This window comes from Magnolia sinica, chromosome 3, assembly GCF_029962835.1.
Source record: "Magnolia sinica isolate HGM2019 chromosome 3, MsV1, whole genome shotgun sequence".
Classification (NCBI taxonomy): domain Eukaryota; kingdom Viridiplantae; phylum Streptophyta; class Magnoliopsida; order Magnoliales; family Magnoliaceae; genus Magnolia; species Magnolia sinica.
Window position 1 is genome coordinate 1,236,007 of NC_080575.1, and position 13,276 is coordinate 1,249,282.

The following is a 13,276-nucleotide window of genomic DNA, read 5'->3' on the forward strand; positions in this document are numbered from 1 at the left end:
TCTCGGCCCGGCCTCATCCCGGCCCATTGACAACCCCTACTTCCATGAGCCCCACTATAACAATGGGATGTCCAAAATATCAGCCTATTCAATAGGTGGGCCACAACATACAAAACGATGGAAAACTACTCATAACCTTCAAATTCACATGGTCGCCCACCTAATTGTAGAACTTTTTACTCAAGGAAAATCAAAGGAAGTAGCCTCAGATTGTAATACATAATCAAGTCCCACACTTGAATATTATTCTTCAAACTTGAAATATTACAGTACACAATCAAACGCCATTGGTGTAAATACAAAGCCATAAAAGCATTAAAAGCCCATTTGATCAATGTCATTGTAAACAATTTTCCTTCATTCCCATTTCAGAATGCTGTCTAAAACAGCTGTCCCAAGCATCTGATGTATTGATCTCTTTCACTCATATAGGGAAGGAACAAAGGCCCACAACCAAGATAAGGTCCCATCTGAATGAAGGGGGCATGATTTCCTAGACATGGGGTAAAAAGAGAAGGGCCCACCTCATTCAGATAACACACACAATTCCTAAATGGGCAGGAGTGGGGAGAAGAAGAAGATGATGATGATGATAATGATGACCAAGACAATGACAAGGAAGATGGAAAAAGATGCAAAAGCAACGGAGGAGATCGAATGAGAGAGAGAGAGAGAGAGAGAGAGAGAGAGAGAGAGAGAGAGAGAGAGAGAGAGAGAGAGAGAGAGCAATGCGAAATGAATTTAGCCCTCTTACTTATAGAAACTGATGAGATCGTAGACGGCCTGGGTGACAGTGACACCAAGGAGGAAAATGGCGGCCAAGAGGGAGATGAAAGCCCATGGGCTTCTGAAGTAAGTGTGCCAGAGGTTGGCCCTCCAACGATTCCTTCTCTTGTTGCAGTAAGCAGTCACCTTCTTATGCACCTCCCCTAGGCTATTGTCTGGATCGAATGACACATCCTGAGAGATACCATTGAAGAGCTTCGCTACGGATTTATCCGTCCCCACAAAATTCATGATTATCTTTCTTTTGTTGAGGAGGATTACATCTTTCTCTGTGTCAATAATATTGTCCATGAATGATACATATGAACTCACTTCAGTGCCGATGCCCGCATGAAGTTGCTCAAACGCCATTAGATTGAGAAATTTGGATTCTGTAGCGTCATCGACTATGATCTGAGGGAGCATTAGGATGCCCTTTTGGAACTTAATCTCTAGGCTGTGGGTTGGGATCATCATGAACCGGATTCCAGCCTCAAGAAGCTCTGTGGCAGGCCAGATCACATCTGCCGTTTCTTTGAGAGCCGGTTTCTTTTTAGTAGATTTTCCTTCAGGTGGGCCTGGAAGCATGCTCTTCCTTACCACGTCCAATACATGGAGGCGCTGGCCCATCTTAAAGGGTTGGGAACTGGGGGCAAAGAAATTCATTACGAGCTCGTTTATGGATTCCTCGTCCTGCATTGGTGAAATCAGGCAAAACAAATACGGTATGTTACTATGGATGCCCAAGGTCTATTTCTTTGCCTATCAAGGTGGGCCGCACCTGGCCACTCGTTGAGATTATTTAAACTCTCAATCATGGATGGACTGGTGCCAAAATAACACCTATGGAATAATCCTAGCCATTTCTTATTATTTGACCTTTTGAACATGGACACTTGATTTAGCTATCCATTTTCAAAGGCACCATCAACCCAAACGAGAAGAAAACTACAGTGCAGTCCAGGCGTTGGTATTGTGATCTCCATAATATTTCAAAGTGGGACTGGAATCCCCTGCAATACCTGTTTTATGTTTTAGGGATGTGTAAATCACTCCAGTCTGTGAGGCCCGCCATTTGCAACTATGTTTCTTCCACGAAAAACTTGCTAGGGTTTGAAAGTTAAGAGATTTTTATTATTATTATTTTTTAATTATGATTCCGTTGGATATCATGTAAAGCTTTTGGGGAGAGACGCCTATTAGGTACTACTCCGCCGGCCGTTGCAATGAATAGACAGCGGTCACCTTGATGTATGGTTTTTATTCACGTGGATCCATCGGTTTTACCAGCTCATTTTAGAGCAAGAAACCAAAATTGAAGTAAAGCTCAAGTGGTCCACACCATAGGAAATGATGTGAATTGAACACCCACAGTTGAAAACTTCTTGGAGGGCAAAGAAGCTTTTGATCAAGCTGGTATTTGTGTTTTCCCTTCATCCAAGCCTGTGTGACCTAACGAAGGGGTTGGATGACAAATAAACATCTGTAGGCAAGGAAGGTTTCAATGGTGGACATCATTATCCCAACTATTTTTCCTGTGGTGTGGTCCACTTGAGCTTTATATAGTCTTCAATTTTGAGATGTCGCCTGAAATGAGCATATAAAACGAATGGATGGCATGTATATAGAACATGTCACGGCGGGCAGCGTAGTTTACTCGGTACCCATTCTGCTTCCTGAAAGTCCTTGTCGGAAACTCCTTATAAGGCGTTGGCCCCTGTACAGATTTTTTTCTAAAGCATTTTTTACATATAATAATATTAGATTTTCCGTAGGCAGGAAAATCTCACTTGTTGCAATCTATTTGGACCACGTCATCACACATTACGTTTTGACGCCGTCAATATTGACATTGATCAATCAGGATGCGGGAAAGCAGGATTCCGTGTGTGTGTGTGTGTATATATATATATATATATATATATATAGCGGAACGCTCACCTGATTAATCATGTAATATTTGGTGCAACCAAATACACCCAAAAGCAAAAGCTTAGGAAGAAGAAAAGCCACACCTGGGGGTTTCCACTTTCAACAGCTGCTAACGTCTTCAGCACCAGTAGAGGAAGCTGGTTTTCGATCATCAACATGTCTCTCTTTATGTGCGGCATGATACATAGTTTTCCATGCTTACTGAAGATTGGGTCATTGTATGCATAGTCAATAGGGATCTCCTTGCTCGTTCTGAAGATCTCGAGCATGAAACATCCATCAAGGATCATCAGCTTCAAAAATTTCTCTGGATGTCTCCATGCCTTATCCAGCTGCTTGTAGGAGTCCATCAGTTGTTCCATTAATTCCTCCAACGCCTCCATGAACTCTTCAAGCGTTTTATTACTCCTTCGAAGAAAGTGAAGGAGAGCTCTATGTTTGTGCTCTTCCATCGGTTTTAGACGCGGCTTGCCATGATGGTACGGCCCAAAGGAGACTACCTGAGGCTTGTAGGCCTTGCTGCGGCTGGTATCCCCAAAGCCTGTCGGTACCCTGTAAATCGAGTGCTGGCTCCAAAGCTCTTCTTCTGCTGAGCGGCTTATATATTGGAGCTTCGATTTAACATCGATGACCCAATCTTGATGTGAAGGTTGATGTATAGCTACGGTATTCTTTCCCATGGCTTCTCTAGAATGACTATTCGAGTCTGTTCTATACATTCTACATTTATAACAGATTAACAGACAATCTTCTTCTTTTTTCTTCTTATTTTTCTTCTTCTTTTCTTTACAGTTGTAGTGAATAAAGTGAAAAGAAGCCATTGGAGTGAAACTCGTGTTTCACGTTAGCATGTGCACCTGTGTGTGGATCCACACGCGTGTGGCATTAACAAACATGAAGAACCCTTGGTTTAGGATAAAAAATTCAATAAGTTATGTGCATGGGCTCTTTGGAATGCAGTATGAAAGAGGAGATGAAGGAAAAGAAAACAAACCTCCATATTCAAGCTTCCTACGTACTCAAAACACATCATGCGTGTCAACGTGGTGCATGCATGCATGCAGTATCATGGACGTTGATAGGGTGGTCCAGCAGTGAGTTCTCCTTAGCCTAAAAACCTGCTGGTATACACTTATTAGGTGAGCCACAAATGTTAGAAGAAATGGGCAGTGAGTAAAACGAAGAGCCGTGGCCTAGAACCCACGTGCATTAAGTTTTACCTGATGAGCTGTCTAGCCTGGGAGATTGGGATAAGACACTTGCCCTATGGGGATGTCTAAAATGGATGTCTCATATCTCAAATACGTACGTATGCCAGTATGGTGCGATTAAGTTTGGCACTTAAATATGTTGGGTTGCGGAAGCAATTTTAGAGTCGCATCACATAAGTAATAGGAAAACACAAGCAAAGCAACTATATAAAACACGCGTTTTAAGTGTAAAAGTCATCGCAGAAAAAACACGTGCTTTACTTGAAAAATCCTTGCTGAAAAAATCACGGCATAATGCAACCAACAATCCACTATAAAAAAAATTAATTACGAGAGATAGAATTAATTTACAAATAACCTAAAAAGAAATCCATTCTCAAAATCTTAATTCTTCTTTACAATAAGTTCCAATTATTCATTCATGTGGCCTGGCCCACCTAGGCAGCCACAACCAACTTGACAACTTCGAGCATCTAGAGGACCTTCTAATCCTAACAAAAGGGGAGCTCTTTCTTGACCGAGTGGGCCTAGGTATAGAAAGAGAATCATAGATAAGATCTCGACAATTTTTTCGATTTTGAATATGATAGGTGGAATCCTCTTCTTGTTCTTGAGGTCCAACCCGAATTGTATGTATTCTATAAAGCTGCATTATAATTTAATGAATACATCTGTTTCTTGAAAAAAAAATAAAAATAAATTATTCATTCATGTGTTACACCTATTTACATAACCATAGATTTGGAATTAGAAACAAAATTACCCACTTACATAGAAAATGCACATCCCATCAATCTAACCACTGATTGACCGACATCGATCGAGCATCCTTCAATCAATCGACGACATGATGTTCGATCATTCAAACATTCTCATAAGTCTTCAAAGAGCTAACATAATATTTCAGATTTATCTCAATTGATTGAGCCGCCATATTTGATCAACAAAACATGTCTAAAATTATCCAGAGAGTTAATTAAAAAATTCAAAATTTTCTCGATTGATCGAGGCTAGACTTGATCGATCAAATCCATGCTTTTCAACAGATTGAAGGCACCAATTTCAACAGAACATGAGTGCAGCTGAATGTGGATTGGAAAAAGATTTAAACGGCTCAAATTCATCTCAGTATATCATAGGTGGAGATCTTTTTTTTAAAAGCATGATTATTGGATCATCGGCAGTTCGAAATAACATCACGATATGGACAGTTCCAAGGATTATCCAAGCACTTTTCCATACACCAAGTGCCAACGCATGCTAGCAATCCTCAATCGCAATACAGAACAAGCCCGACAAAATAACTAGAGTGTTCCAATTACCAATTACTGATTCTTTTTCTTGTTTCCTGTGACACCATCATTTGACTATCGATTTATGTATCTAGAGTAAAATTGTATCAATGACATTTTCCCATCAAGAGCCCAGCTGACTAGGGTTGTAACTTTTGAAAATGACATTTGCAAAAATTATCCAAGCAGTACCTGATGTAAACATGTTTCTTCTATTGATGTTGTAACCACGACAAAAGCTTCTATATAGCTCATAATCTGACGATTTTGGGTGGAGTCCTTTTTCTTTCGCTTATCACGGGTCTTTTCGGAATGAACATGGACAGGATACCCGGAGCAAAGAATAGTTCATACGCATTTGCTATATGTATCACAGTTTTTTCCTCACTAAGATTACTGTTGAAATGTTTTGGATTGATAAAACCAATGACAAAAGATGAAGCTGTATTAAAGTTGAGGAAGTTGAAATGAAATTTACAATAAGAAAGTGTTTACTGAAGTATAAAATCGAAATGAGAGCGAATCGTATCTTGAGCCACTGGCACATGGAGCATCCTCAACTTCTTCAACTTCAATACAGCTTCATCTTATGTTATCGGCTTTTATAACCTAAGTCATTTCAACACGAGCATAGTCAACAGTAATCCTAGTGAAGAAAAGACTCCAACACATATAGTAAATGCGTATGGTCTATTCTTTGCTCTGGATATTCCGTTCACGTTTATTCTTAAAAGACACATGACAAGCGAAAGAAAAAGGACTCCACCTAAGATCGCCAAATTATGGGCTACAAAGGCTTTTATCCATCTTGGCCATGAAATTGTCCACGAGATTCTCTACATCATTTATCCTTTTTCCCAATAAGGCACACTTGATGAACAAATCGAATGGAATATAAGTAGGCCACAATTTCCTCATTTTCGATTATATAATATCAAGTTTGATGTATTTGACTATTTTGATACTTGGGTTTAAAGTTGATTAGTTTAAATTAAGCAATTGTATTCATTTTATATAGCAGGCCTGCATGCACCTTACCTAACAAAAAACATCTATTTTAGAAGGCCCACATACACCTTACATGACAAAAAACATCCATTTTAGAACTCCCACATGCACCTTACATGACAGAAAACATTCATTTTAAAACTCCCACATGCACATTACATGACAGCAAACAAATCGAGTGTGAACAATAACTCCTCCTCTATTAAAGCTAAAATAGGTTCATTCGTATTTACAAAAAATAAATATATATACATACATATACACACACACACACACGCTTGAATGCCGACCAATTTCTATTTTCAACGATGCACGTGTAACTCCACAAATCAATGGTCAAGATCATCTATTCAGCCTGCCACTACTACAACGGTTAACGGTTCCCAGACCATCTCTGACTGTGGACCCCATGATGTGACGGATAATAAGGTAAAAAGCGAATGAGGCAAAACCAACCTTCAAGCGAGGAAGAGCACCACTTTGGTGGAAAGAGATCTGTTTTTGGCAGAGAAAAAAAATAACTCCCACGGGCCCACAGCGTGCCACCTTTGCTCGCAAGGTTGGCCCACCTCTACTCCATCACTTGATTCGGAACCGGTCATCTACAAGGTACTATCGTAGATGGCCCGTATGGAAATGTAAGATCTCAGCATGGATTGCCTGGATACGTAATATCCTTGTTGAGCAGACTCTGTGGGGCTCCCTGTAATGTACGACCCAATTCATCCGTTTTGCATATCATTTTAGGACACGATCCCAAATTTTGAGGCAGATCCAAAGCTTAAGAAGACCACACCAAAGGAAACAGCTAACAGGGATCAAAGGCCTACCTTTTCCTATGGTTGAAAACTTTTTTGGGGGCAACAGAAGTTTTGAATCAAACTGATATTTATCATTTCCCTTAATATAGGTCCATGTGACCTTATGAACCAGAAAATAGGGGTCGCTTGCCACCATGGATTTAGGAGGATTTGAGGGGATTTCAAATCCTTAATATGTTTGGCATCATAAATATATGTTTGGCACCATGAAGTAAATGGGATTTCAAATCCCATCAAATCCAAGGTGAAAGGTTAGATTACAGCGAATCCTTTCGGAAGTTGCATGTATAATACGTGTGTCACTAGGCTACTAATCTATTAGGAACATGGTCCACCAATGATATTCGAAAATAAATAGATTATCAACTGCATCACTATAATTACTTTAATAGAATAATCTGTGTGTGCGTGTAAATCAATGGTTAAAAATCATTGGTTAGTCACTCCAATGTGATTCTAGGCTTGTGGGTCATCCAAGACTTGAAATTTTATCATTTTCAAGCAAAGAATATATTTCAACAGGCTTAATACAACTATTGTGTCAAACAGTATATAAGTACACTAATTAGAGATATTTAAATTAATTAAGTAATTAAATTCAAACCCCTGTAAATATACTATATATAGCTAATTTTAAATTACAGTGATTTTGAACTTAGGGTGCCAAACACAACCGAAGAATTCCCGACGGCCGTTCTAGTAAGGTTTCAATGTTGGACGTCCTTATCCCCAATGTATGTTCTGTTTTGGATCTGCCTTTTTTTTTTTGGCTCATGACCTAAAAGGAACTGAAATTTTGGATGGACGGCATAGATAAAACACTTATATATGGGTGGGCCCCCCATAGTGGGGTCAATTGGAACATCCCTGAAGACCCGTCTCCAGCCATCCTCTTCCGTGGATGGTGCAAACGAGGTAAGACACCCGACCCAAGATGGTGCGGTTCTTTCCGTGGGTCCCACCCTGATGTATGTATTCTGTATCCATTCGGTTCATCTAATTTTTTTCATATCATTTTAAGGTACTATTCCAAAACCGAAACATATCCAATTATCAGGTGGACCATACTTTAGAAAACTGTAGTGACTGACGATTAATAGGCCACAAAAGTTTTGGATCAAGCTGATATTTGTTTTTTACATTCATCCAGTCTCATTTAACCTTATCAAACGATTAGATGGCAAATAAAGATCACGGAGACATAAAAGTTCGTCCTGAGAAGTTTTTAAGATATAACGATTAATCACGCTGTTTCCTAGAGATGCTCCGCCTGATATTTTGATATTGATATTTTTCGTTTTTAGAATAATTGCCTAATATGGAAAAATGGATGGACAGTGTAATACAGAATACATACATCAAGGTGGGCCCACGATAAGGGCTTCACCGTCTTGGGTGAGTATGAGGTGTCACCTAATCTGCTCCCTTAAAAGTCACATCCTGTCTGGGGTCCTCCAGCCTGTCTAAAGCTAATTATTCTCACGGCAGTTATTTGATACTCTGGCTGAGCATGACACTTAATACACAGGCACCTAGAAAATGTACCTACCCAATGTATTAACTCAAATTAAAACTTTTAAATTGCAGAGCGCACTGTCTCAGTTATATGCTAAAGATAAGAATGGTTTAATAATCCTAACCTCTGAGATTCGTGGCCACTTGTTTTCTGGAATAAGACCATTGGGAATTTTCAGTTTTAAATTAAATAAATTTTCAGTAATCTAATTATCAGAAATTTGAAAAAAAGCATTTTGTTAGTACATGCCACCTAAACTGACATCCATACTTTGCACAGTTGAGCTTGAAGTAATTATATTACACCTATGTAATTTCTCAGTAATGTTTCACTGCCTGTGTATCATTTATTACACTTTGGCAGAGTATCAAAGTATTTATATTATTCTCATTGCTGTTTGTTACGCAATGGATTTGAATAAACTGTAACGCAGTCCATCGGCCACTTTAGGCAGTTCGAATAAAGGAGGATTACTGGTGGGGCATGTGCACCATATACAGTAGTATATATAGCATATGCAGTGTTGCTTACAAATATACAGTGGTGCAATGGCATATGTGGGGTACTTGATAATTTACATTTATATATATGGATATATAACACAGCATTAATAAATGTGATACATTTGTGGCACTTTTTCTTTTTTCTTTTTTTTCGAGTAGGACCATCTCCAAAACTCTTTTTTTTTCAAAAAAATGCTTTTTATAACATTAATCAATCCGGCCTTGAACATTCGGACACCCCTTTACCTAAAATAGGGGGCCTATCGTAAAATAAGATAAACTGCACAAAGAAAGCATAGACCATCATAGCAATTTAATCGAACCTAAGCCAACCCTATCAAGAAAAATGGAACCTCTGACCTGATGAGGAAGTTCAAATTGGCTGTCAAAGCAAGAAGATAATTGGGCTCCGCTACCTTGCTAGGCCATCAAATCTGCCGGAGAATTCCCTTCTCTCAAAATATGCGCAAACATAATTTGATCCCCCCTATTCATCAAGTTTATCCCGAATATCCATGCTTTCCACTTCCATCCCGGCTCAGTCACTCCATTGAGCAGTTCGAATAAAGGAGGATTACTGGTGGGGCGTGTGCACCATATACAGTAGTATATATAGCATATGCAGTGTTGCTTACAAATATACAGTGGTGCAATGGCATATGTGGGGTACTTGATAATTTACATTTATATATATGGATACATAACACAGCATTAATAAATGTGATACATTTGTGGCACTTTTTTTTTTTTTTTTCGAGTAGGACCATCTCCAATACTCTTTTTTTTTTTTTTTTTCAAAAAAAACGTTTTCTATAACATTAATCAATCCGGCCCTGAACATTCGGGCACCCCTTTACCTAAAATAGGGGGCCTATTGTAAAATAAGATAACCTGCACAAAGAAAGCATAGACCATCACAGCAACTTAATCGAACCTAAGCCAACCCTATCAAGAAAAATGGAACCTCTGACCTGGTGAGGAAGTTCAGATTGGTTGTCAAAGCAAGAAGATAATTAGGCTCCGCTACCTTGCCAGGCCATCAAATCTGCCGAAGAATTCCCTTCTCTCAAAATATGCGCAAACATAATTTGAACCCCCCTCTTCATTTGGTTTATCCCGAATATCCATGCTTTCCACTTCCATCCCGGCTCAGTCACTCCATTGAGCATGTTTATTAATTGTCTAGAGTCTGATTCGATTATGATTCGCAACAATCCCCTTTGAAGACCATGGGATAAGCCATCATGTACGGCATGTAGCTCTACAGATGTGTTAGTTCCTATCCCATAGCGATCAGAGAAGGCGAAGATGAAATCACCCTTATCTCCTCGACAGAACCCCCCACCCTACCTGGGTTTCCTCGAGCTGAGTCATCAACGTTTATCTTAAACCAGCTAGGTGGCACTTGAAAGGTGAATGATGGCACATTGGCTCATGTTATACATGTGCACCACAAAATCATAGTCCAATGTGTACCATAACAAAAATTATTAAGCCTTAAAATTTTTAAAGAAGATGAAGGCCCCACAAAAGTCCATAAGTATTAGATGAACCAAGGACATGAACCTTGTTCTTAACAACCGAACAATACCTAAAGGTCCACCAAAGCAGTTTTTAAATTAGACTAATTGAAGAACGTTAATTGGTCAAATATTTGCAAGTGAGACATGTACCATTCAGCCTTCAAAATAATTGTTGTTTATCACAATACGGAACATATTAATCCCTTGTCATTAAATACCAACTAAGAGGGGTGATGATAACTGTACTAGTGGCCCAAAGGACACACATGGATGATGTAGGAAAGGATGTGAAGAGGTGCGTTCACCATCTTCCTTAAGGATAATTACTCCGAATCCATGTAGCTTTGGAGTCCTCGTAGAGGTTCGTTGAAACTATGAGGGAAGAAAGTAGAAAATATTTTCTAATAATATTGAAAATAAATTGATTGATAATTGTCTAATGCGTGTGTCATTGTTATACCATTAATAGAGAAAAAAATAAACCAAAATTTATAATTACCAAAAGTAACAAAATTTTAATTCTAATAAAACTTTTCTAAAACCTATTTTCTAAAAATTGAAATTTTAAATAAACTTTTGCTAGAAGAGTCCTTACATGATTAAAAATTACTTTTAAAAAAGATGAGAATATAAAACTCTTAAAATAAAAAATCGAAATTAATAAAAATAGTAATTTTTCCTCAAAATTTTATTTTTTAGCTAAAAGCGTTCATTTTCTGATGAAACGAACGGACAGGGCCCACATTATACAAACTATCAATTTCTTCCGTAGCCATACAGTGGTCTTTTGATCCAGGACATTGTAGAGAATGTTATCCTCTATATACATTTGGATCGAGGTTGTATCCCCCTTATCAAGTTCATCTCACTCTTTATCGCTCATAAATGCAAGACGATTCACCTTACCAATAAGAGCTTGTTGCAACCATTGTTAAACTAAAAGGTCTCTCATCTTAACCTTTCATAATTTAAAGTTAGTTTTATCTCCAAATCTTCATTTCATACTTTGCGTTAGACCCTCTCGTCGATATATTTGATATTAGAATTCAAAACCCCAACTTTAGCTCTGATACCACTTGTTGGGGATCAAGTGGAAGCAAACTCAAATTCAATTAAACAATGCGAAATCAAATGCAAACAAAAGCATACAGAGAAACACGAGTTTTACGTAGAAAAAACTTCATAGGAAAAAACCATGACATAAAGCAACAAACAATTCACTAAAAAAGGATATTATAAGAGATGGATGGACTTACCAATCTAAACAACCCCAAAATCATTTATTGAAACTATAACTTTACTCTAAAACACCTTAGGAACGTCTTAACATTCACATAGAATACCATTTATATCCGATATATATACTATCACAATCAAAATTAAAAAGAAATCGCCTACTTACGTAGTGCCGTACGAGCTATTGATAGGATTTTCGTTGGCATCGACAGTCATCGAAGACTAATCGATAACATCAAAGCTACCTTCGATGGCATCGAGTAGGAAATCCGTAACTATCTAGCGAGCGGCTGAAATTTTTCCAAATTTTCTTGATGACATTGAGTGGTTTGTCAATGGCATCGACAAAGCCTTGAACTCAATCAAATTAAAGATATCTAACAACATTACTTGATGCCCGAGATCCATTTCTTTGCCCATGAAGATGGTATCCACTTGGCTATTTTGAGATTATTGAAATTGTCAATCACCAATGGGCCAAAAGAACAACCATAGCCATTCAATCAAAATTTTTAACATGGACCCTTGACATAGCTGTCCTTTCTCATAGGCCACAAACCAAATGGACAAGATTTTCCTTCGGTGCAAAATCTCAGATTGTGAGTTGCCATAATTTCTTACTTAGCCATGAATAAGTGTCAAGCTTATGAGATGCATGGCCTATATACTGAAAAGGAAATATGTTCGTCTGTTAAATAACGAATTTGTCTTCTTTCTTTTTTTGTACAATGGATGTCTTGTTTTTTTTTTACCATGCATCGGCTTTATAACTGACAAACATACATGAAGCTTTTTATTCTACACATAAAAGAGTTACGAAAAAATCTGTAACAAGCATTTCACTTCCCAAGATATCAAAACATGAGAAGAAAATGGTCTGTATTGACTCAAGTTGCAATAGATATAAATGTCCTTAGGGTGTAAAAGAAGAGTAATAAAATTGGAGTCCCACTTATAATTTTTGTTCCATTTACGGTGGTAGGTCCCACATGAGATGGACATTTAAGGATCATCTGATCTGGTAATTAATGCAAGTGAGCAGTACAAGCCCCGGTACATGTTCTTGTGATCTCCACAACACAAAGCATGTGTTTAGTTGCACCAAATTCATGAAAAATCGCACCTAACTAAGCCTGATTAATCATTAAGTATCACAAATTTCCGTGATATCCGATGCAACCAAACACACCCAAAAGTAAAGGCTTGAAAGAAAAGAAGTCTCACATGGGAGGTTACCTTTCAACAGAAAATTCAAAGCAACAGTCAGCATTCAAGAGAAGAAGAGGCCGAAGGTTTGATGGCCAGGATCTCCTAATCTAGACAAATTTTTGGGACATGGTCCATTGAGGGTAGACATTTCATACCAATGGTCCAGTTCACTCAACCCAGTCGCACGCGCTTGTACAATGGTGTTTATATAAGCGTGTGCCTATCCTATCGTAGGTGCTTATGGGCCTGACATATTGACC

At 38.4% G+C, this 13,276-nt stretch overlaps 1 protein-coding gene across 1 annotated transcript; it reads right to left on the bottom strand.

Annotated features, from left to right (window-relative positions):
- Nucleotides 1–750: 750 nt before the first annotated feature.
- On the bottom strand, nt 751–3,377 carry LOC131241360 (UPF0481 protein At3g47200-like). The gene is made up of 2 exons (XM_058240177.1): nt 2,781–3,377; nt 751–1,458 (listed from the first exon to the last, which is right to left on the bottom strand). Exons 1-2 carry the CDS (start codon nt 3,375–3,377, stop codon nt 751–753), a joined length of 1,305 nt encoding a protein of 434 aa, XP_058096160.1.
- Between the last annotated feature and the right edge of the window lie 9,899 nt (nt 3,378–13,276).

Coding starts and splice junctions, on each gene's coding strand:
- LOC131241360 (XM_058240177.1), bottom strand. CDS start 3,377: ATGGGAAAGAATACCGTAGCTATACATCAACCTTCACATCAAGATTGG. Junction 1,459..2,780: donor TTGAAAGTGGAAACCCCCAG/GTGTGGCTTTTC, acceptor TCACCAATGCAG/GACGAGGAATCCATAAACGA.